This window comes from Aspergillus tanneri, assembly GCF_003426965.1.
Source record: "Aspergillus tanneri strain NIH1004 chromosome Unknown AapTan_7_pilon_pilon_pilon, whole genome shotgun sequence".
NCBI classification, from domain to species: Eukaryota; Fungi; Ascomycota; class Eurotiomycetes; order Eurotiales; family Aspergillaceae; genus Aspergillus; species Aspergillus tanneri.
The window spans coordinates 3,866,544-3,890,179 of record NW_022984634.1 but is presented as its reverse complement, the minus strand read 5'-3'; the positions used below and the strand labels follow the sequence as shown (position 1 = coordinate 3,890,179).

The 23,636-nt window shown below is 46.4% G+C and overlaps 9 protein-coding genes across 9 annotated transcripts; 6 read left to right on the top strand and 3 right to left on the bottom strand.

Annotated features, from left to right (window-relative positions):
* Positions 1–58: 58 nt before the first annotated feature.
* Positions 59–3,717, top strand: ATNIH1004_007902 (uncharacterized protein; the record flags this gene model as incomplete). The annotated part of the gene is made up of 3 exons (XM_033572515.1): positions 59–135; positions 195–1,313; positions 1,374–3,717. 3 exons carry the CDS (start codon positions 59–61, stop codon positions 3,715–3,717), a joined length of 3,540 nt encoding a protein of 1,179 aa, XP_033425830.1.
* Positions 3,718–4,953: 1,236 nt separating this feature from the next.
* On the bottom strand, positions 4,954–8,829 carry ATNIH1004_007901 (MFS transporter; the record flags this gene model as incomplete). Its single annotated transcript, XM_033572514.1, has 9 exons — positions 4,954–5,516; positions 5,566–5,789; positions 5,841–6,278; positions 6,335–6,595; positions 6,642–6,757; positions 7,148–7,320; positions 7,386–7,550; positions 7,618–8,124; positions 8,172–8,829. 9 exons carry the CDS (start codon positions 8,827–8,829, stop codon positions 4,954–4,956), a joined length of 3,105 nt encoding a protein of 1,034 aa, XP_033425829.1.
* A 324-nt stretch (positions 8,830–9,153) lies between these two features.
* Positions 9,154–10,326, top strand: ATNIH1004_007900 (uncharacterized protein; the record flags this gene model as incomplete). Its single annotated transcript, XM_033572513.1, has 1 exon — positions 9,154–10,326. The coding sequence occupies one exon, from the start codon at positions 9,154–9,156 to the stop codon at positions 10,324–10,326; it is 1,173 nt and encodes a 390-aa protein (XP_033425828.1).
* A 295-nt stretch (positions 10,327–10,621) lies between these two features.
* ATNIH1004_007899 (glycoside hydrolase family 75 protein) lies at positions 10,622–11,695 on the bottom strand (the record flags this gene model as incomplete). The annotated part of the gene is made up of 5 exons (XM_033572512.1): positions 10,622–10,917; positions 10,972–11,120; positions 11,169–11,305; positions 11,358–11,423; positions 11,480–11,695. The coding sequence occupies 5 exons, from the start codon at positions 11,693–11,695 to the stop codon at positions 10,622–10,624; spliced, it is 864 nt and encodes a 287-aa protein (XP_033425827.1).
* Positions 11,696–12,723: 1,028 nt separating this feature from the next.
* Positions 12,724–13,146, top strand: ATNIH1004_007898 (putative glyoxalase family protein; the record flags this gene model as incomplete). Its single annotated transcript, XM_033572511.1, has 2 exons — positions 12,724–12,857; positions 12,909–13,146. The coding sequence occupies 2 exons, from the start codon at positions 12,724–12,726 to the stop codon at positions 13,144–13,146; spliced, it is 372 nt and encodes a 123-aa protein (XP_033425826.1).
* Positions 13,147–14,125: 979 nt separating this feature from the next.
* On the bottom strand, positions 14,126–16,026 carry ATNIH1004_007897 (glycoside hydrolase family 32 protein; the record flags this gene model as incomplete). The annotated part of the gene is made up of 2 exons (XM_033572510.1): positions 14,126–14,249; positions 14,294–16,026. 2 exons carry the CDS (start codon positions 16,024–16,026, stop codon positions 14,126–14,128), a joined length of 1,857 nt encoding a protein of 618 aa, XP_033425825.1.
* A 3,084-nt stretch (positions 16,027–19,110) lies between these two features.
* On the top strand, positions 19,111–19,612 carry ATNIH1004_007896 (uncharacterized protein; the record flags this gene model as incomplete). The annotated part of the gene is made up of 2 exons (XM_033572509.1): positions 19,111–19,171; positions 19,227–19,612. The coding sequence occupies 2 exons, from the start codon at positions 19,111–19,113 to the stop codon at positions 19,610–19,612; spliced, it is 447 nt and encodes a 148-aa protein (XP_033425824.1).
* Positions 19,613–19,837: 225 nt separating this feature from the next.
* ATNIH1004_007895 (uncharacterized protein) lies at positions 19,838–20,929 on the top strand (the record flags this gene model as incomplete). The annotated part of the gene is made up of 1 exon (XM_033572508.1): positions 19,838–20,929. The coding sequence occupies one exon, from the start codon at positions 19,838–19,840 to the stop codon at positions 20,927–20,929; it is 1,092 nt and encodes a 363-aa protein (XP_033425823.1).
* Positions 20,930–21,024: 95 nt separating this feature from the next.
* ATNIH1004_007894 (uncharacterized protein) lies at positions 21,025–21,513 on the top strand (the record flags this gene model as incomplete). Its single annotated transcript, XM_033572507.1, has 1 exon — positions 21,025–21,513. The coding sequence occupies one exon, from the start codon at positions 21,025–21,027 to the stop codon at positions 21,511–21,513; it is 489 nt and encodes a 162-aa protein (XP_033425822.1).
* Between the last annotated feature and the right edge of the window lie 2,123 nt (positions 21,514–23,636).

The following is a 23,636-nucleotide window of genomic DNA, read 5'->3' as shown; positions in this document are numbered from 1 at the left end:
CTGATGTCATTTGGCCAATAAATAAATATGATTTTGGATACCTAAAATGACGCCCAAGATGTCGCTTGGTCTTCATCATCTGCGTGAGATTGACACGGCTCCCGCTACAGAGCAGGAAGGGGGCACGACGGTCGAGTATGGGCCCATGTATTTTTAAGATAGTCAAAAGTTTATGACTGACGAACAGGTATCAGCATTGTCGCCGTCCATGGCCTAAACGAAGACGCGGTAGTCGCCTGGACATCCGAATCAGGAACCCTTTGGTTGAGAGATTTAATCCCCCTACATGTCCCTCAGGCGAGAATTCTTTCCTTCGGCTATGAGTCCTCCGCTAGCTCGTACGAAGGACAGAATTTTACAGACAAAATTCAAAGTCTTGCTACTACCCTCGTGGCGAATCTAGAAGGGGACAGGAGCCTAGAGGACTGTGAGCATCGGCCCATCATATTCGTCTGCCATGGGTTAGGAGGAGTAATTGTAAAGAAGGCACTTGCTCACTCGGCCAACTCGACATCGTCACTCGTCATCCACCTCAATAGTATCTATATTTCAACATTCGCCATTTTATTCTTCGCCACTCCGCATAACCACATCAATCTAGCCAATTGGCTGGTACTGGATTCTTCGGACTCAAGAGCGTCGCAATTTGCTTGTCGTCGACTTGGCCCATTAAAATCACCCCCCACAAGAATCTTACAGAGTCTGGAGGCTATCACGGATCAATTCACTCCTTTGATGAAGAAGTTCCATGCCACGTTTTTCTGGGAAGGTATGCCTACTGACTTTGGGGGCTATGTGGACTTCCTCGTGGACCAATCTTCTGCCGCTCCAAACATCTACGATGCCCCAAAATGTGCCATCGTCGGCGCTGATCATTCTCAGATGATCAAGTTCTCCGACTGGAGCCCATCCTACCGAACTGTCCTCTCGACAGTGAAACGATATTGCCGTATGGCACCAGAAGTAATTGTTAACCGGTGGAGAGACGCCCACGAAGCATTGGCGCTGGCGCGGACAAATGAGGCTCAGGAATTGGCTGGTTTTCGATTCAGTATTCCCGATAAGCTCCCAGATATTTCGTCCATAGATGACATATCACATGATGAAATGCGTAACCAATACTGCGAAACTCGTTTGTCTCCTTCTGAAAACTATATCGGTCGAGATGATGTTTCTCAGAAGATTCGGGAGGCGCTCGTTCTCTCAGGGGCTGCTCAGAGCAGACAAGGCCAAAAACGATTTATTGTCCATGGTATTCCGGGCTCCGGTAAAAGTCAACTCTGTACGAATTTTGCGTGGGATAATCGACAGTGGTAAGTGATGCCGTCGGAAGTGACCATGCAATTATGTATCCACTGACCACATGAATAAAGCTACTGGGCTGTATTTACCATCGATGCTACTACCCCAACGCTTGCGGCAAAGTCATTTGCCGCCATTGGTAAGATAGGAGGTCTTGAAGGCACTGAAAGCTCTGGAAAGTATTTCCTCTCACAGGCTCGCGAACCGTGGTTACTCATCATTGATAACGCGGACAGTCCCAATTTACATCTTCCCAGTTTGTTTCCACCAGGCAATCGAGGCCATATTCTCGTGACCACGAGGAATCGAGTGTGTAGAAAGTATGGAAATGTTGGAAGTATTGAACTTGGAGGGCTCCAAGAAAAGGAGGCGCTCTATCTTCTTTTGAAATCAGCCATGATCGACACCCCTTGGGATATGAAGACCGAGAAGCTAGGGAGGGAAATTGCTAAAGCCTTAGGATATCTGGCACTTGCCATGAAGCAGGCTGGGACATCAATATCCCAGAGACTATGTAACCTGTCGGAATATCTCGGATTCTACGAATACTATCGAAAGAAACGTCAGCGAGGAACAACTGCTGTTTCTGAAGTTGCCATTGAAAATCCTACCTCAAAGTCACTAGATGATGACATCTATTCCGCCTTTGATCTGTCTTTTGAGTATCTTGAGAAAAAGCCAAGTCTACCCAGCCAGGATGCCGTTGAGATGCTCAATATTGTGAGCTTCTATCACTTTGACCACATTCGGATAGACATATTCGAAAGAGCCCTTGAGAACCGGCGAAGAGCTATTTCTTCTTCCCGCAACTCCGTCTTGCCATCAAAGCTGGATGTCATAACCAGCCGTCTTTCTCCGCCTCCGTCTCTTCCGTGTTTTCTGAAACGACGTGTGGAAGACACGGACTCATACTATGTGAGGGAAGTTCTACATGAGCTGTACACATTATCTTTCATTAGCTATGACAAAGACCTTAAGAGTTTTTGCTTGCACCCACTAGTTCATGCCTGGGCGCGGGACCGTATTAATCCAAGGGAACGAAATATATGGGCTCTTATTGCCATGAATACATTGATGGAGTCCGTGAGTCTGCCGTCGAAAGAGGATAAGGACGCAGATATCGAGTATCGCAAAGATATTCTGTCTCATCTTGATGCGTGCAGTACTGCCTGTCCAGTACAAGTTCCAGATTTCAGTGGTTGGCTAGGAAATCTCAGGATACTCGCTGTGAAGTTTCTGCAACCCACAGTTTTATTTATGCTGCGAGATCAAGTATTACTTGCAGCAAAATGCGGCTACTTATACGCCCTCTCAGGCCGCTTTTCACTCTCGGCGCAATACCTTACCATGGTTAGGGATCTATTGACCAAAATCCAAGGATCTAGGCATGAAAAAACGCTGGAAGCCAGTATGTACCTGGCTGAAATCCTGTGGGGATTGGGCCGCTTGAAAGAGGGCATTGCTATACAGAGAGCGGTGGTTGGGGCCCGAAGTGAACACGTCGGTCCTTTTCATCGGGATGCTTTACAAGCGAAGGCTAAACTGGGGCAATCATTCTGGCTGAATGGACAATACGCGGAATCCTTGCAGGTACTGGAAGACACAACTAGCAAGATGATTCAGAACCTCGGTCCAGAGGACAGCGATACCATGATTGCAATGGACTATTTAGGAGTGACATTGGGATCTTGGCAACGGTACGAGGAAAGTAAGGCTATGCATGAGCGCGTCTTGCTCATTCGAAAGCGAGAAAAAGGGGAAGATCATATCGACACGTTATCCACCATGAGCAACCTAGCCATGGTTTTGTTAGACCTCAGGCAACTCGAACGTGCGAAGCATTTAATGGACAGGGTATACCAAGGAAGAAAAAAGCAGCTTGGGAAAGAGCATCCGTATACCCTGTGGGCACTCTGCTACTTGTCCAAAATCCATGTGGAGCTGGGTTTCCTCGACCGGGCAGAAGAAATGCTAGTCGGCGGGATCGCCGCAGGAAAGCGCAGTCTTGGGGATGATCACCTTGGAGTCCTCATGGGATGTGGTGAGCTTGCGCGGGTTTATGCACGGCAGGGACGGTTAGATGAAGCAGAACAGCTTTCTCTCACTACTCTAGAAAAAGTCAAGGAGTCAAGAGGCCCGGAGCACTTCGACTATATTTTTGGCATGTGGAAGCTGGGGCAGTTGTATGAGATGCAAGGAGGATTGGAGCAAGCCCTGGATGCGTACCGCGTTGCTTTGGATAATACCGAGACGCGATTAACAAGACAACATCCTCTCTCAAAACAAATAGAGATGCGCATTGCGGTGATTGAGAGTAAACCACGCCTTACCGATGAGACTAAGCATGGAGACAAATCTAGGGATATCCATGCAGAGACAACCATCAGGGGCTTGCAATCTACCCACACATGGTAGTCACTTTGTATCCAGTCAGGATACAGGATTTAGCAGTATGTTGACCTGGATTTATAGTACCTTGAACATAGCGATATCTACGTATATACAAGGCCTGATAGAACATTACTACAGACTTAAAGTACATATAAAGTGGCGTTGTTAGATAGCACAAGGGTAGTTTTTTTAATCTGAAAACTCTAGCTATAGTCTGTAAAAGCTATTCCACAGACTGATGTGCTGCACAGTTCAAGAAAAGAACAGAGGTCGTACAGAGACAAGGCAAAGCATGTGCCCTGTTTTTGGCTTGATGGTTGCTCGTCCAGCGACACAAGGGGTATTGAATAAAATAAATCTAGGCGCCTAGAGCATCCACAATAGTATAGATCTACTAGCTCATAGCCACAAAAAAGCCGTGCTTTTTCCTTAGCTGTATAGTCACTTGTAAACCTGCTAGTCAATACTACTTATTCATAGACGCAGGTACGAGGTGAAGACCAAAACCTCACCTTCAAAAGAGGAAATCGAGTCCTCAGGTCTTCCTTTCTCGAGGGATAATCAGCCTCTTTCATATTTTCACCACCACCACCACCATCATCATCATCATCACACTGCGCGTGTCATCAATTCATTTCAGTTCCAAGCTCTGTTTACCTGTTACCGTCTAACTATTAATCTGTCCCCTGGTTGTAAATATCACCAACAAACCGACTATGGCAAAAACTTCATGGGGATTTATACTGTATCTAAAGCTCTAGATATGAATGGCCACGATTATTTTTAAGACAGATAACCCGATGAGGCTTTATACCGCTATGACGAATTTGAAAACCTTAGACAAGATTAACAAACAAAAGCTGGGTTATTTAATAAGGATCGTTAGGCTAATATGCAAAAAGTAGAGATTGGGTGAGGAACCTGGATAAAGAATATATAGTTAAAGATGATAAATAGGTTTAAAAATCTTTTTATTTTTTTGGATTGTGCTTCTGATTTTCTGTTTATTAGTAGGGAAATGATATTATTTTCTCTATAATAAATCTCCTGTGCGCGATGTTGAAACAATTAGCGCCAACCAACACCGAGTGAAGTGAGCAATGAAGTGTGATATAAACATTGACTGCTTTCCTCTAGGGAAGCTTAATTTGTATATGCCTATAATCATTAATATTAAACAATAGAAACATAAAACAGGCATGTAGACCAGACTAAGAGCATAGACTGATTTATTTATCTAACTACTCCGTCTACACAGCATTAAGATATCACACCCGCATCCATATCAAAAAGCTCCGACCCGATAAAATCCGGATAGAGAAGAGCCACATCAAGCGGCAGCGATTGATAATCGAGAGTATCAAAATCACCAATATTCTCTCCCACCTCGTACGAAGCACTGACATCCATCGGTCGAAAACCCGGTCGTAGTTTCACGAAGTGTGCCAAGACAATGTCACTTAGCATCGAGGCGGTATGACACGGTAGTCCGATGGACCTCAACCAGTTAATGAGCTTCACAATGAGGGTATCAAGGGCTTCAATGTCGTGGCTTTCTGCCTGAAGGCGCGACTCGTACCTGTGAACCAGTTGGGAAAGCGTGAGGGCGGAGAAGGTCACGATGTGATAGATCTGGTCTGTTAGGTGACGTGTTCGGTCATCGGTTTTGTCGATGGCAAGGTTGATGATGGTGGTGGAGTGGTGGATCATTTCGGAAACAGTGGAGCAGGTCATCTCTGATCGGGATATTTTGAAGCAGTTGCTGTACGCGAGGAGATGGGCGAAGTGGAATCCCATCTGGAGGAATTGGGAGCGAGGCTGGGCTGTATACTGTCAGTATTGAAATTAGAAGGCAAAGGTACTATATAATACCGAATAATGCATCCCACTCTTGTCGCCAGGTCTGCAGGTCAAGTTTCACTTCAGACAAGGCGATCTGCGCACCGCAGCATTTTTTATAAATTATCCAGTACAGCTTAACCTCGGCTACCATTCGGGTCTCGTAATTTGAGACATGGTCTGATTCAATAAACCAAGCGCAGCGATCGATCTGCGCTTCGGTGAGTAGTGCTTGTCGTCTAGTCCCTACGCAATACCTAATCAAATCAATTAGGGACTAGATAGCCAGAATACTAGTGTAAACATACTGTAAATGTGCCAAGCAGAGATGAATCCACACACACCACGCATCTAACCGCTCTCTCTCCGTCGGCAGAGCGGAACCAGATCGAACCTGGACGAAATCCGGACTGACCGACGCCTGTTGCAGCGCATAGCCAGTTAATAACCAACTGTCCATGCTTAGCGGAACCTGACCGATGGTTGTGGACCATAGACTCAAGATAAGCACGGCTTGAAAAAAATGGATCGACTGAGGCACCACCAGCAATGAAGCCGTGACGAGCCGTTTTGCCTCTTGAAATAACTGCGGCGCGAGTCGATCCGCCAGCTCTTGCGTCGTGTGTCGTACTGCTATTAGCAGGACACTGCAGAACAGGATAGGTGACTCTCGGACTCGTGAGAGGAGAGTAGATGTGGGTATCGTTTCCGGGAATTTGACCCATCTGCCGTAGTGGACGTGGAATCTACAGAGTTATTAAAAAATGAAAATACATGCATGCAAACTAACTTGTTTACCTACAATTCAAGCAATGACTGCGCCATGGGCAAAGTAAGCAAACCAGAGGAGATAACATCCGAATGGGGATCATTCTGATCCGGAAAATGCACACCCGCATCGATAGCGGCTTCTCTAATGAGAACCACAGGGCCGGGGTTCTGCTCCGAGCTGATCGATTCTGTCGTAGTTCTTGCAGACTCATTGTTCCAATTAGGACGGGCATCGAGTCGATGACCAAGTCGATCTACTAGTCCCTCCACAGTCTTTTCCAGTTTCTCCAGTCTAGTCTGTCAGTTTCTTTTCGCTGTAGAAAACAATATGAGCTTACCTTTCATTGACTGCTCTCTGTGCAGAGCCGGTACATGTATCAGTGTCATGGTCATGGTCCTGTCGCTCCGGCGAAACAGACTCGATGGTAGCAAAGTCCTCATCTAAAGAGCACGGCTGGGCTAAAGAGGAACAGCGGAGACAACCCCTGCCATCTAATACATAGCATCGCGATTTATACTTTCGACATAGGCTACATGCCTTCGAGGCTCGGGCAGATCTCAGAGGAGGCATTATTTATCGACATGGACGACCCAGTCGTTGTGATGGAGTTGAGATGGGCGCTTGTTAATGACGATATTTTGGGCTCGATGGTGTGATAAGAGAGGTGATTTGATTGGGTGTACTAATACGGGGTATTGAGCTACTTTCACTCTGATCTGATGATAAGTGTGGGGTAGGTATAAGATTCTAAATTAATGTGTAAGTCTTGGCTTACAATAACACAACAATCCTGCCAACACAATTGGCTGGCATGTTACAATCACTACATCAACTGCATCAAACTCCACTCTCAACCCGTCTGGTGCTAGCGTACCCGTCATTAACGTACATGGCTTCCACCCCTTGGTCACCATTATCAAAAATACGATAGAAAACCTTCCAGATAAGAATCACCACCGTCGCTGCAAAGGCACAGCTCGCAGCAATGATCAAACCCCGAGTATACCGCGGTGCATCTAAGTACATTAGCCTGTGCCCACAGTCCATAGCCCATTGTCCACTACTTCCGTGAATATCATACCTTGTGTGCGAAACAGCTGATTTCCAGGGAAATTCGCCAGCTGGATACTCATAGCATACGCTGCCAAGGCGACAGGTCGCTTATGGTCTTGTATTTTGGCTGTGAGCCATGCGGCGTTGACAGCTTGGACGCAGCCCATTCCCATTTGAGTCCATACGACTCCCCCTATTATCAATTAATTCATGCAATCGAATGAAGTCGATCCGGCCCTTTAATGAACTGATGGACATACCGTATAGAACCCACTTTCCGCTCCGATCTGGCGACAAAGCAAGCCACACTAACCCCGCCGCGCTCCACAAGAATCCCATCGCGATATGAATACCACGTTCCTGGAACCTATCACTACTAAACGCCAACGATATCGATAGTAGCAAAGCACACGCACTACCAACGGAGTTTAGCCCGTTGGCTTGTAGCCTCGTAAACCCCAGGTCTTTAATAATTGACGGCGCGTACGTGTTCACGGGAGAGATCATGACCATGGAGAGAAAGCCAGATACAATGTGTCCGTAAATTCGCCAGTCGAGGAATGTTTCGAGTACATCGGAGGGCGAAACGCGTTTTCTTGATCGCCCGGCTTTACTCGGGTCGTTGGTAATCACTCGCGTCGTTAGGATGCTTGCTTCGCGGGGTGTGAAGAGTGAGAAGCTTCGTTTGAAGAAGGTTTTGGGTTTTGCGGCGCTGTGAGGGAGGTAGATATATGCAATTATACCAAGGAAAGATGTTAGAATTCCCTCTAGATATTGTCAGTATTTGGCGTATATCAAGTGGAGTAGGATATACCGATGAGGAATAACCATTGCCATCCGCGTAAACCGTGTCGTCCTCCGAGAAATAGAAGTCCGATAGATAGCGGTCCTCCCAGAATGCCCGCGAAATTATTGGATGCCCAGAAAATGGCATACCGTAGCGCCAGTTCCTGGTTTGTATAGTATTTTGAGATGTACAGAGCGAAACCAGGAATGTAACCGCCCTCCATAGCACCGATAAAGAATCGAGCTGCGTGCAACCCGGTGGCATTCTTGATGAATATCTGACCCCAGGTCACCATGCCCCAGAGGAACATCGTGATTGGGAGGAATCTCTCAGGACCCATAACTCTGCTGATCATGTTAAAAGGCAGCTCAGTTATTACGAAGCCTACGGTGAATAACGTCTGCGCTAGGTTGATATCCGAGTTGTTGATATGAATATCCTTGCGCAGTGTGTCGGTCAGGGCATTGCCGATGTTGGTACGGTCGAATTGGAGAAAGCAGAAACATACAACAATTAAGGGCAAAATAAGTAGGTCAACTTTCAGAATTGCTTTCCTGATTTCGCTGGATGTAGGTGCGATATTTGGGTCATACCCCAGGACATGTATTGATCCATCTGAGATATCGACATTGTTGGAGCAAGCTTGCTTCTGATCGGTTAATGCGGTTGTTTTGGGCAATGCCATTGTGATTGAAGAATCCCGCAGTCATTGTCGTCAATTTGTGCTATGATTCTGGTCGTCTTTATTTGAGCATTTCCGTCCATAACTAACTGCCTGACGATTGGACTGTTGAAGCTATCAATGGACGATAATGGCGTGCTGGACAATGAACCTGTTACCATCGATTAGGGCTGCGGCTTGCCGGCGGCATACCGGCGGTCCTACGGGATGCCGCCGGTCAAGTCGGCCACTATCAGATAGACGAGATAAATTAATTTTATAAAGCATGTTAAATCTTCCCTAATACATTCCTATCTATCTATCTCCTTCTATACTCACCTATTCGGTATGGAACAAAACACTCTCAAAAGACGCGGCGTAGGCCTAATCGGCGTCGACAAGGAACACTCCTATGGAGGCTACACATTATTCTGTCCCTTGACCAGCGACACAGCTCATCTCGTGGACATCGATGGGAATGAAGTACATTCATGGAAGCTTCCTGGCAGGATAGGCCGTCATGCACGAATCCTACCCAACGGGAACCTAGCTGTCAACACACTTCGCCCAACAACCCAAACAACCAAAGATGGAGATCCATATCCCTTTCCCTTCTTTAATAAATATGGCGGAGGAGTCATGAGCGAGCTAGATCCCGAGGGGGCCATAGTACGTCAATTCATCGACCCCCTAGGTCATCATGACCAGTACCATTTTGGCGACGGCCGAATCTTGTATGCAGCTCTGGAGCCTCTGTCACCTGAGGAATCCGCCAAAGTCATCGGCGGCATACTTGGCACCGAGATCAATGGCATCACCTACGCAGACACCATCAATGAAGTCGACGAAAATGGCACTCTCGTGTGGCAGTGGAAGGTATCTTTGCAGCTTCCGCGCGACGAGTTTCCCCTTCAACCGCAATACACCCGCGAACACTATCCTCTCATCAATTCGGTTCTTCCCATGCGTGATGGCCTGCACATCCTCGCGTCCATGCGCTCTGTCTCCGCGGTGGTCATCATCGACAAATCCACGGGGAAGATCGTCTGGAAGCTCGGGCCGGATGTCATAGCGCAACAGCACAACGCCACCGAGCTGGAAAACGGCAACATTCTCATCTTCGACAATGGGGCCTTTCGCACGGGGGAATCGATAACCTACTCGCGCGTGATTGAAGTTGACCGCACGACGAAGGAAATCGTCTGGGAGTATCGTGACCGTTCGCAGATGCTGTACTTCTTCACTCCGTTTATGGGCAGTGCACAGAGACTGGCTAACGGGAATACACTGGTGTGTGAGAGTGCTTTTGGAAGAATTTTCGAAGTCACTCGCGATGGGTACATTTGTTGGGAGTATGTCGTTCCCCATTTTGCGCCATATCCGGATGAGCAGACGGCGAAGATATTCCCGGGTGAGTCGAATGCGTTGTTTAGGGCATATCGATACTCATTGGAGGAGATTCCCTGGTTAAAGGAGAAGTTGATCAGAAATTCCAGACTAGGGGATTGTTTAATTAGTTAGATGCTATGTTGGAATGGTTGTTATTTATGTGAATGAATATCAAGTTAGCGGGAGCGGCCTTTGGCTACTGGGTTAAACGAGTACTCAGTGTAATGGATAAATCGAACAAAGTCGCATTTGAATAAGCAACAAGAATGGCAAAAGTAGTATTTGGCTAAACAATATAAAGAGAATTGAATAAAATTGAATTACAGAATGCCGAAATGCGTATCAAAGGATTCATTGTTGAAGCAATATGTATCACCCTCCTTGCAAGTATTTTCCTTGCATTTATCACCCCCGAACACTTCTCCCCCTAAGCAAACCAAGTCATCAGACTAGCCGTCAGAACGAGGATAGATCGCTTCTTAAAGGAGCTGGCTATATTGGCCGTGCCAGCGGCCCCCGAGCGCATTCCTGTGTGACCTTTCTGGGGGTTTCCCGGCTTGTCGTCGCAGTCTGAACAATTCTCAGACCCAGACACACCCAGATTTGAGACCAGACTGCCCATAAGCTGATTACCCATGGACCTCAACATACTGAAGTCAGTAATATAGTGCTTATTTAGAGCACTGCTAGGCAAGACTGCGTCCTGTCCGGTAAAAACAATGTCTGTATAATTATTATTCTGTGTATTGAGTGCAAAATATATAAAATAATACTTACAGGTAACATCGGCCGCAACATGGCCTTTACTACCATCTAGATTGTCATCTGGGAAGCAGGTCCTGGCCATCAACCAGGAGGCTTCCCCAGTGACTAGGGGGGTGTCGCCGTTGGAATCCCCTAGTATTCCAAAGTACATGTTGCCATTGCTATTCTTGTCAATAGTTATTCATTTATTTGATATAGTTATTACTTACCAAATAACGGCGGCGACGTTATTCCCTGGCATTTTATCCCTGTTCGCCGATAGGAAATCATCAGGGATAACAATAAAGGGGACATCATAGGCTGACAATGCGCCCCAGTTCGTAATTGACTGGCCATCTGGGTTGCCCTGGAATATATTAGACTGAGAAGAAAATGACGCATAATATACGATAACTTACCTTGCAGCCAAAATCCATGCCATCACAGTCCACGTCCATGTCAGCGGTCCATGTGATGGCTGCACCCTATTCACTCGTCAGTGTCATGATTCAGTAGTTTCAAGATAGTGAATTGGACATACCTTTTCAAATGATGACCAGTCGTCGTGAATGGTCGCGTTTGTTGAAGTCTCCCCATCGCTGATAGGGTGTGTTGCCAGCTGGGGGACTTGGCTTGCCTGTGCGGCGGCCGACTGGATCGCACGAACAGGGATTGTTGGTGCAGCAGCGAAGTCGCTGGGATGAACAGCGACGGTGCGAGCCAGTATAAAGGCCAGGAGAAAGAGAATAAGAAGCATTTTTGTTGCGGTGGAAATGGTAAGTTGATGGATTGATTTTGGGAATAAATGAGTTGGTTGGTAGTTGATAGATAGATTAGTTGACGATTAATAGATTGGTGATTGATGGAAGATGTTGGATGGGAGAAGGAAGATGGAGTTGGAAGAAGTTGATTTGAAAAGAATGTGGGGAATGGGCTTTTCAAGGTAGAATTATGGAATGATGACCTGTTTATAAGTGTGAGGAAAGGGTGGTCATCCATGGATAATACGGTATGGTCATTCTAGGATCATCAGGACTCGTACAGAATTCCCATTTCAGTACTTAACTGCCATTATAATATATGACATGGCGCTCTAAAGTAACTGTTTAGTTAGCTTCCATGTTCTGTATAGGAGTATATATTATAGGAACCTTCTTCTCCAGCATGCTATGTTTTATGCAGCGTCGAAATGAAGAGATTACTTCCAATACACCATTAATCTATCTCCTTCCGTTCAACCTGGCGATGCCTATCTCTCTAAACCATTCACTGGGAGAAATTCATCTTCACATGCTCCTGGTCTAGTATCCATATTCCATATACCTATATTCTTGTAGCTCATAAGTCAACGTTTCGTAATCAAAGGTCAGAAGTGAATTAAACTCCACTGGTATGTATTTATCTCAGCCATAAATAGGATGTTTACAAATAATATGTCCTCCTTGATTCTTTTTCTCGACCGGGCGATGAATTGGAAGTTATTATTACCTCGATGGTACTTCCTGGCACCAGGCATACTGGGATCGGTCTAGACCCACCTGACATAATACTGCGAAATTTTAAGATACTAATAATAAATGCTATATGTATAGGCAGAATAGACAAATTATGGAGTATTTCCACCCTAAATACTACATAGTTATGAACATAACTGTCAGACAAACTATTATATTGAAACCAATGATCAACGTCGGGAAAGGAATTCCGGCCAATTGCCGACCCAGAATAAAACGCCGCGATATATGTACTGTCCAAAGTTAAACATTCATCCCACACATACATGCAATGATCACCGGCATCTCCCATATCAACCTCCTCGTGCCAGAGGGCACTCTTGACCAGGCCCGTCGCTTCTACTGCGACACTCTGGGTCTAACTTCCGTCCCAGTGCCCTCTCTCCAGAAACATACCACGGCATGGTACGTACCTCACCATTCATCAGTGTACATGGTGGCTAATCGTTAACCAAGGTTCAACATTAACGAGTCACAGCAAGTACACATCGCCTTCGGCACCAATGATCCTGATTCCCCGCGTCATCCGTGCTTTCGCGTTGGTTCCCCAGATGAACTGAACAGGTTGAAGCAGCGCATTTGGGATCACCATGTGCAAGGCGGGGATGCGGCCCCTTTGGCGGCGGATAAACCGGGTGAGGCGATTTCAGGTATTCTCTCTCTGCGTCTATCTATGTTAGATGATCTGTACTAAGTGAATAGGGGAAATGACAAAGGAGTATCCGACTCGGTTTTTTGCAAGGGATTATGCGGGGAATCGGTTAGAGTTTAGTCTATAATCAGTATATTATTCTGGTGCTCTTTGTCCTGTGTCAGGTACAGTGACCTCATGCTTATTTAAGCCTGATATCCAACCCTGTAGAAAATCGTCCAGCTGTTATCAGTATAATGACTCCAAAAATTAGATATATACAATATCTTCTACGAGTAATACAATAAGTTCTAATATCTAACTATCTAAATAAACATTATAAATTAAAATCAAGTCTAGACCTGTTCTTCTCTTTTAATTACAATGAATAACAGGATATTTTTATATATGTAGCTTTTTAAAAATCCTAGTATCTTACAGAAGGTGCACTATTCATTGTGTCTGCATGAAATATTAGCCGACTACACACCATGGTTGACTCTCACGAAATTATCATGGTGTTGGAGGGCTTGATCATCCCTGTTGTGGGTTCACTCGATGCAAGCTGCGAGAGCCTAGTTATACAACTTTGAAAAACAAGAACTGACCTGCAGAAACATTTCCGCAGGAACTTCATACTTTAGAATGTGTCATGCACTCTCATCTGACTATTGCCATTACACGCTCATGACACTGGTGGATAAGCAAATTTACTGCCGGCTCTCGAGGGCGTTGCCGTGTAATTATCATAATACCCGAACAAGAGGAAACTATCATTTTATGTAATAACCAGTATATGATAAATGCTGTGAAATATCTACTGTAAAAATCCCATCCCACATCGATTTGTCATATATATGTGCCGGGTCTAACTTCATAATATCTACGAATAATATCTAAAAGAAAACAGTGAAAGAGCTATCCTCAAGCAGTCTAAGATGTCGTCCTATCAGTCCAAATGCGAGTAAATATAGACTCTAACTATGTGGATGACATCTATGTACGTAATACTAGCATTGTAGAGATAGTAGTTGACCTTATATTATATACCATGTCTCTCCGGCCACGCATCGAACAATCCCTCCGAAACAACCACATCGCTAAACCTCACCTCGTCCACTCCGTTATGGTAGAATCGAATCTCCGTCGAATTGGCATACCATGACCTACAACATTAGCTTTGCTCTTCTTGAACGAGATGTCAACTTACCGTGCCCAAGTACTCAAAGCAAAGCGGCCATTGGCAAACACCTCCACAACGCTATTATCCACCACGATGGTCAAGTCCAACGACTCGATTTCCTCTTCACCGTCCTCAAATACATCAAAGAGTCGCAGTCGTCCTGCTTCGTTCGCGTAATCGATGGCGGTGGTCTGCGCTGCGGCACTAGTATTACTCCGATCCACGATGACCGACTCGTTGGAGAACTGGTAATAGATCGTCGTCGATTCCAACTGCGATGACAAGATCTGAAACCCACTTCGTATTCCCGACTCTCGCGCAGACTTAGGGAACGAGAGCTTCGCAGTCAGCACGAAGAATTTACTTCTAGGAGAGTGACGGAAAGGCACTACGCTTGCGCTCTGCATTTCGCGAGCGGGTTCCTCAATCGATGGCCCTGATACAAGCGCATCATACGTCTCCCGCGCGATGTTCATGCCCAGTGTCGTCAGCTCCACTGAATTGTTGTGTTTGCGCTGTTGCATACGCCACGATCCCTCCTCACTCACAAGTGCGTTGTCCACTACATGCAAGATCCTGCGCACGGTCAGCTCGCGCGGAAGAAGCAACGTGCCGATCCAGCCCTGCTGTGCACTAGGGAACCCCTTTGCTTGTTCATATAGATCGCCAGTTAACCAGACATAGGATATGAAGCGATCGGGTGCACCGCTTTTCATTCCGGCTTGAGAATCAGCAGGGAGTATCTTCCCCGCTGCCGCATAGGCGGAGACACCCCAGTCGAGCACGCCGGCCATGGTGGGCGTAAATGTCACAAATCCGTCGTTAGTCGAGATGCTCCCCGATGCCCAGAGCATGTCGTGGATAGAACTGACTTGTTTCTGAATGGGAGCCTGCGATCCTTCCGCACCGAAAGTGAGAAAGATCTCCCCGTCAGATGAGTATCCTTCCTCATTGAGCGTGAAGACATTAGTCGTTTCGAAGTTATATCCCCATCTTCCGGCCCAAATACCGTCTCCCCAGGTGGTATTGGCTGGTTCGTGCCACCATTGGCCGAGGTATTCCCAGTACTGGAAGTCCATGTCATGCTGACGATACAGGAACAGGGATGGGCCGACGTCGTGCACTCCGCCGGAGACAACAGTATACCATGTTCCCGGCGCGCTGGAGAGAGTATCATCCAGGGCTGGGTTTTGGAAGACATACGGGTCACGGAAGCCCGTGACGTTGAGAGCGAAGGGCGGTGACGGGATGACAGGGCCCTGGGATAACTTGGTGAAATTATGGCCTCCGTCTGTCGACACCGCTAGTGACTGCGTCTCGCTGCCTCTCGTGTACGGAATGGACCAGTGGATCGGCATGAACGACACCGAGGTGTACAGCAGCGTTGGGGTGTCATTGATCCCGCGGGGGATAACACTGCCGTCGAACACGGCGACGGGGTCATTAATACCCCCCGGGACAATGGATTGTACCCCACCGGGGTTGAGATCGTGATAGGTGGTCAGGTTGTCAGTGATGGCCACCGAAATGCCCGATCCATTATGTAGGTATCCGACGTGGAATAGCCCCGTCGTGGGATCGGTGTAGTGCATACAGGGATCACCAACTCTGCCGGATGGGGGTAACACATGTGCACGAGGACGCCATGTGTTGTACAACGAGCCATTTGCCAGAGTGGACAGATTCGGGGGCGCAGTATTGTAGTCGACTGCAACTGCGACGGCGGCAGTGGCCAGCAGGGCAGTGGTGGAGGGCTTCATGGCGAAGGATGGTTTCCATCTTTCTCATTTATGCTGATCGATGGTGGTTCAAATATGACATGCATGCCGAGGATCAGTAAAGTAGTATTGTCGGAGAATTAATCCAGTAAGGGGGATGTAGGGCTAGAATCTCCGAGGATCCGCCGATGGTTGTCGGGAGATCTTAGCGTATTTTTTGAATCACGGTTTGCTGGAACCCGAGATCGTTTGCTGGAATCCGCACTTCCCGCACTTAGTAATAGATAATGGGACCAGTAGGCAATACAAGCCTGGAACAAGGGTCTCGTTTCTGTACTGTATATGATTATTCAGAGGCTGTTATTTTACATCCATACATTATCCAACTCAATGTGGACTTCTCAGTAATGCACCAGAGCAGAATATCCAATGTACGGTCTGCTGCATAATATTCTATCTACGATCAAACCTCAGGGAATGTGAAAGAGAAAGATCCTCGATTCTGATAAGACTATTGGACAGAAACTTCGGGTTTTAAAGGTCGTAAGTACTTTTCAGCATCCTTTTTTTAAAATAATAGTAATAATAATATTAATAATAATACTGATCTTGCTTTAAACACAAAACTCAAAATTGGCAAGCAACTTCTATCATCAACTGTCTAGGAAGTGGTGAAACCTACCAGGGCGTACTTTGGCTTCCATGACCATGCTCTTTCGAGAGATTTGCTACATGTACTCGACACTGTGAAAAGTTTAGACTTGGCAATTTCACTAAACTCTCGAGTCGTTCACGTTGAAACTGTCATGACCTTGATCCTGGCCAACCATATGCAAGGAAGCTATAAAGCCAATATATGAAGATCGTAACTCCTAATATGGCTCAATTAAACCTATACAGAGGCGATTTTCTAGATGTGGTCTCAGATTTGATAGGGATCAACACTTCATAAGCGAACTCTAGGACAGTTATACTCGTTCCTCCCGCGGCTGTCCTCCCAGTCGTCGAGGCCGTGGAGGTCGGGATCTCCGACAAGGACCACTCCTTTGGTTGCGGGCGAAAGCTCCGTTGATACGATAGCCCGCCAGGGGGTGGTTCCTGGTGCGGAACGACAGATTCCATGCAGGGAAGATGTCCCACTAGAGTAAAATACCAATCAATATCTGGTCTTGATATCCAGCAATTGTAATACTTTATTGTCCCGACGCGAGCAAAGCTGGGGTATCTTGGCTTTGTTTACCGTAATCACCGTTACAAGATAGCCCATTTAAGGACGATGGGAGTATTGGTCAGCGTTATACCAATTTGGACTGGCCCAGTTCTCTAGCGACTGATGCCGTGTCTACCGCCCATACGAATATCGAAGACACCTGCTGCCCTTCTAAGGAATTGTTAAGCGTCTACTCAATAAAATTTTGTAACCAATCCCCTGGAGGTTAACCCCGAGTGGGACAGAATGGTGAGACGTTTATTCAATCACTCGCAGAGACTTCGATACTGGACGTTTCATTCTCAGCCTGATGAGCTCTTCCCATGATTGAGAAGTCAAGTTAAGTGGTAAGCTATACAGATACACTAGGAGGCGATAAGTTTTTGGTCGGAAGCTCATTGGGCCTTACAGGCAGCTTTACACAGTACACTCTTGGTCAACCATATGTAAGGAGATATAGAGGCGAAGATACTCCTAAGTCCAAACAACTTATTCAGCTCCACAAAACTTACTGCGAAGGCCGTTTTTCTAGATGAGGCCTCAGATACCCGAGAATAGCCAACCTTCCGTTCGAATAATAGACTACATGCAGGGAAAGAAGTTGAAAGTTATTGTCAGCATGTACCACTCCATCAACATACCTGCATCTTGAAAAGCCTTGTTCGCAGTCTGAAACATCTCAAAACGGTCTTAAGTTTAAGATGATCTTGAGTTTAATGAGACTAAATACCGATGTCACCCTAAAGTAAATGGATGGAGCCCGTCTCACTGTCTTGGGCCTATTGGCCCTCAATGACCCACAACGCGTGACTCTCCTGTGTCTTTTCTCTTTCTTTCCTTCAACGATTCCTTTCGGTGTATAGCAGCCTATCCTATAGGTCCTACGGGCTCAGCCCCTGATGTCATGGATTCAATGGAGTTTCAGCCTCGGAACGGGACAACCAACCATCTGAGTCTTCGGGGAACCATCCCAGCGTGATGGATTAAAACAGAGTGCAGCTTGACTTGTGCCAGACATGTAGCCGCCAAAGGGCGAATGCAACAGACTCTGTACCGGACACGGACCGTCTGGACGAAATGGCTGTACCGTATGTATACGGCGATCTATTTTAATTTATCCTTTTGTCATCGCCACCGGCAGGGTCAGGACTGCATCCATTAGCATCAGATGCCGTAGGGCCGATATCTAATTTGCTGTAAGGACCTAAGCACCTTATCCACCACAGTCCTAGTAAGTTGCTGTTTTGCTGTCAATCACTGGCTGCTCGTTCTTATTATGGTCGAAGTTCAACACCAGGCAGGTGCCACTGCTTCTCATCCAGCAATTCATGTAGGGTTTGTTTATAGGCCAGACCTACAAACCGTACCTGCTAACTAGGTCACGGCCAACAAATATTAACTAAGGCGAGCATTGTACAGTAGACCCGTCACTTGGTTTACAATCTGCATAATCAGTAAAATGAACACGTCACTTGTGCTACGGTCTGTATCAATAGTAATAAAATCATTTCTTGGAGTAGCTATTCTAGGTAAATTTGAGACGCCCTACATTATAGGCACCTACCAGTGCATAATCTTCCATAATCTCTGTATCTTCCACCGTGTATCTCTTGTCTCATTACCCCACCATTGTCCCTTCGCGAAGTACGTCAACCACATACTCAGGGAGTAGCAGCTCTTCCAGCGATTATAACTAACAACATGATTATACTTAGCCCTTCATTCTCCACTATCTATCAACTTTCCGCTGTGTAGGTTGGTTTTGCTATATGAGCACTACTGACCACAACGGGTTCAAGCCTGATCACCCAGAGCTTTCTGCGATAGCTTTTTATATTCGAGTAGACATCAACTTTGGCCTGAGGAGACAATTCTGGTCACTCTCACGAGCAGTCTTTGTCGCGTAGTAAACAAGCATGAGCTGGTTTAGTCGGCAGCAAGCGGCGGGACTGCTATTGGGACTGGGCCTTGACGACGGTTGCCTTAGCTGCCCCGTCCACAAGCTCTGCTCAGGTACTTCTAAAAGAAACAGACACGGGACTGTTCGACGAGATTATTACTGGTGTCTACGGCGAGTCTACTAATCACACATTGGTTATATGGCCGAAAATTGTTATCCATGACCGCAATGGCAATCCTAGCTGGACCTTGGACCCGAAACCTGCTGCTACCATGCTTCCATGTGTAAGTGATACGTCGGCTACGGAAGTGAAGCGGTTGGCGGACGGCAGTAAGATTGCTGCCATTATCGGCAACGCAGCTGTTATCGTCAGTCATAAGCTGGATGAAGTTGATAAGGAGATTACGTTCGGCCTCTGTACTGAAGGTGCCTATGGAACGCCCACACACTTGAGATGCTGCCCGACAACAACGTTGCCATTGCTACCACCGGTCATACGAGCTGGGTTGGGGTGCTAGGATACTGCTATTTAATGTAGGCTTCGGTGACCCACAACAGCCATTCTCAATACAACCGTAGCTTAATAACTCACAAGTTCCGCGGCAATCTTTCCCACTGGATAAGGACTGACTTTAGTACATCACTACTATACTACTTCAACTACCCTGGGTTTGCCCCTTCTCTCAGTTCCCTACGGTCAGAATTTTTTTTCGCTCTTCCCTATACCCCTCTCAACAGACAACATGCCATCCTGGTATTATTATGATCCTCACAACGACTCTTCCCATGACTCCGACTCTGATTCGAGCGGATCATCCAGCCAAAGTAACATTCGGTCGCGAAATCATATCCAGTGGATGGCAGCCATCAGGGGAACTTCGCTGCCCGACAGCTTAGACTGCAACGAGGGACGATGGGCTGCTATCCGTGGCATCCGCTGCCATTATAAGTTTGCCACCAGCGATGCTGTCGAGGATTTATGCACTCTCTACCCTGAGCTCGCGCGCGCACGCAACGCCCGCCTAATTATGAGCAACCAAGTCCCCGAGCCTCACCAGCTCGAGGATCCCAGCCATGTGCCATACTGCATCTGGTATCCGGACTTTGCACAAGAAGAGACCTACCGCGAAGTAGCTCGTCGCTATCCAAGCTTGCGCTACCAGGTGGGAAGAGCATGTGCCGCTGCTGGATACGTTAGTCTCTACCAGGAGCTGGACCTTCTTTCGGACGTGTCTATTGCCGAAGAGGCTCGAGAAAGTGGCGCGGACGGGGCCCAAGAGATCTATAATATAATTATGGCGTCTCCAATTCGATACGCAGTAATGAATGATCTGCACCGCTCTTTGCACCCACATACAAAGACCCCAGCGTATTTAAATGGCGACACGGTTGTCCGCTGGATGTTGGAGGCGCGATATCATGTATGTCTTGCGTTGCCTATCTATCCAGATATTGAGGAGGATGGTAGCGTTGGAGAGGAGAAGGTGGAACTACCACATTGGCGGTATCAATATACATATAAGGAAGCCAAGTTACTTTTTACTCCACTACCTCTTGATCTCCCGACCATGAAAAAGGACCTGCTGATCCAGATGGCGGCCTACGAAGGCAATTTCGACCGATATGCACGACTAATGCGCCCAGGCTATATGCAAGACGAGGAATTACACTGTGTGGTCCGCGGGATATACCATAACACCATGTTCGCGCGCTGGTGGGCCGAACAGCTCAAGGTCAACCGAGATCGCATCAGGCTTCGTGGGAATAGCCAGGAAGCAATCTGGATGATAAGTCAGGCCGTTAATGCTCGTCGCGTGATGATCAACGATATATAGGCTTAAATGACGAATCTTATCTACCATATATGATCTGGTGGCCTCTAAAGCCCACAGAATACACTCTCGAAACTCTAGCTGAGCAATGCCCTAAAATGAAACGTCAGATCGCCATTGCATGTGTTTTCTGTGATTACGAAGGCCTGTACCGCAGCCTGCAGGTCGTACCACACTACCACATCTGGTTGGCCGCCAAACAAAGCCCCAACCCATTCTATCGGCAGGACCTGGAAACGCGTGCGATTGAGCAAGGCTTTGATGTTACCGAAAAGATATATTCCTGGACAGGAGAGTCTTCAGACTGGTTGGCAAAGGACTTAGAGCCTACTAATAATGCAATATACTCGCCCCTTACTCCATTTTTTATGTCGGATAGCGGCCAAAGAGTAGGTACATATTTTGACTATTCAATGGATTCTGGTATTATCGAGCGCTACGTGTTTCAACGGCCAGATCTCCTGCATAAATTGGAGGTTCTTTGCGATGGGTACTGCCCGGGATCCTTAGATTGTTTAGAGGAGGAAGAGCTTCCGGAGGAGCAGGCGTCTGGGAGGACCGGAACCAGGGATATAGCAAAATTGTAACCCACCAAGTCTCGGCGTTTTAATATCCTTCTTGTAATAGTTAACAATAAGTGTATTTCTCAAGATAATGTGATTCACAGCTCTCTAGGGATAAAATTAAACGAGAGCATTCGTATTAGAGGGGCATATCTAACCCCAATCTACCCATTCAGAGAACTGGCAGGAGAATACTCTGCAGGTGCAGTCTCGCATTACAAAAGGGTAAGAATAATAGCATGGGCTATTTATTCTCTACCCTGAGGATCGGCCACAACTTCCCTTGCCGACAGTCTCAAAGATCGCTCAAACTGTAACAATCTGCCTGTAATTTGCCCCCGCTTTATTCAAGAAGTTCTGTTTTTTCAAGTCGATTATGATGGGATGAGGGGATACTGAAGTAAAATAGCTTGATATCACGTAGCACAATCCTTGCGGATTCAGAATAGAGAGAAAACGGAATGAAACAGGGCCAAAGTTGAATCCGGATTTTGCTTATGAATATGACACAGACGTTGGTTTAACTTGCTGGCAGGAACACCCCAGTGATATTTTGAGGTAGCACCGAGTGCGTTCTTTTCAAAGAGTTTTGTTGCCTTGGGCTAAGCCAAGTCGCAAAATCTGATGGGGGCGGATTTGGAAGAAGTAGTAATGGTCATGCGTTTTAAGTTTGAGGTAGGGTGCTTTATTTACCTGGATGTTTTGACATCCATTGCATGTGTCTCTCAAAATATCAAACGATAAACTCATTTAATCACTCATGGTACTTTTGTTCAGGCTCTTTTTCGGCGTTAAACTGGTATCCGTGTTTGACAAAGAGAGGGGATAAAGCCATACTCGATATGGTAAGCCATTATACCGTGACGTATCCGTGAAGCATCCAGATGCACATAGAACTGCCTCGAGAGATCGAAGCAACCAAGGAACTGGGACTCAGAAAATTCAGCATAAATGTTGTAAAATGCTTTAAACGCGGGCCCTTCCACCTCATTCGGGGCCTGCGCGACCTTGGCGTAGATAGGTTTTTCAGTCAATTCCTTTAGTGGCAACTCCACACAGAAGCATCTTTTTCAAACGCGCAAAGGTTCAAGTCATTCCATACTAGTATTTGGAGATGTAATTTCTGAAATAGCCAGTCACACCTATATAGGTCTCTAGGTCTTCATGTTCTTCAGGAATTCTAGAGAGGTATTTCTCTTCTAGGGTCGAAAGTCGCGGTGCTTCCACACGTTAACCAAGAAGAGCCACAGAGAGAAATTCATGGAAGGCTTCTGCTAGCTCTATCTTAATGTTCAACTCCAACAGGCGCTGAAAGATGGGCTCCAGGTATTTCAAGTGTTCGTTAAGTCACTTCGACGCCAGAAAAATGTCATCGATATAGGATCTCGCAAACCCAGAACACTCCGTTAGACGGTTATCTTTCTGTGCTCGTAAGGGACTGAATTAGTAAAGCCCATTATTACCACATTGAACACTTCTGGGCCGCGGTGGCTTACAACGGCCGAGCGGTTTCGATCGCTACAGGAATAGAATCCAAGCACTCATAGACTACCTATGTTCACTTGTCGATATACTTCGCATATTTTAGACTGATAAGAACTATCTCCCGACCACTATCACTGGAGGAAGATAAACAATGTTGTATCTCCGTTGGTCTAGCCCAATATGTGGCTGAGTGGTACTGGTGTATCCCTGATTAGCAGTAAAGTAGTACATTAAGGTTTGGGCTGTAGAGCATCAGCCAATGTTGCATCGCTTGCTGGAATGACATCCCGATGAAGATCCTAGATAACGATGCCATTCCACCAAAATTTGATTGAGAGAAATACTTCAATCAGATCAGTACTACTTTGCCATATAGGGAAGAGACATACCTATTGAGGGTTCTCCATCTCCCTGGCTTCATGGAACAAATCTGTAGTAATTTCACCGCTTTCCATGTCGGAAAGTGCCTGCATAGGCACGCGAAAAACCACTGCCCCTTTTATTCCTCATCATCTTCATTATTCTATTGATTATTTTATTTAATTTTTTGTATTAGAAAGAAGTATTGGGACAAAGTCAACAATAATAAACCGTGCTTCCTTGTGGACAGGGAGTTTTACTTCTTGCGGTATGCAAAATCTAGTGCTCGGAGAACACTGAGC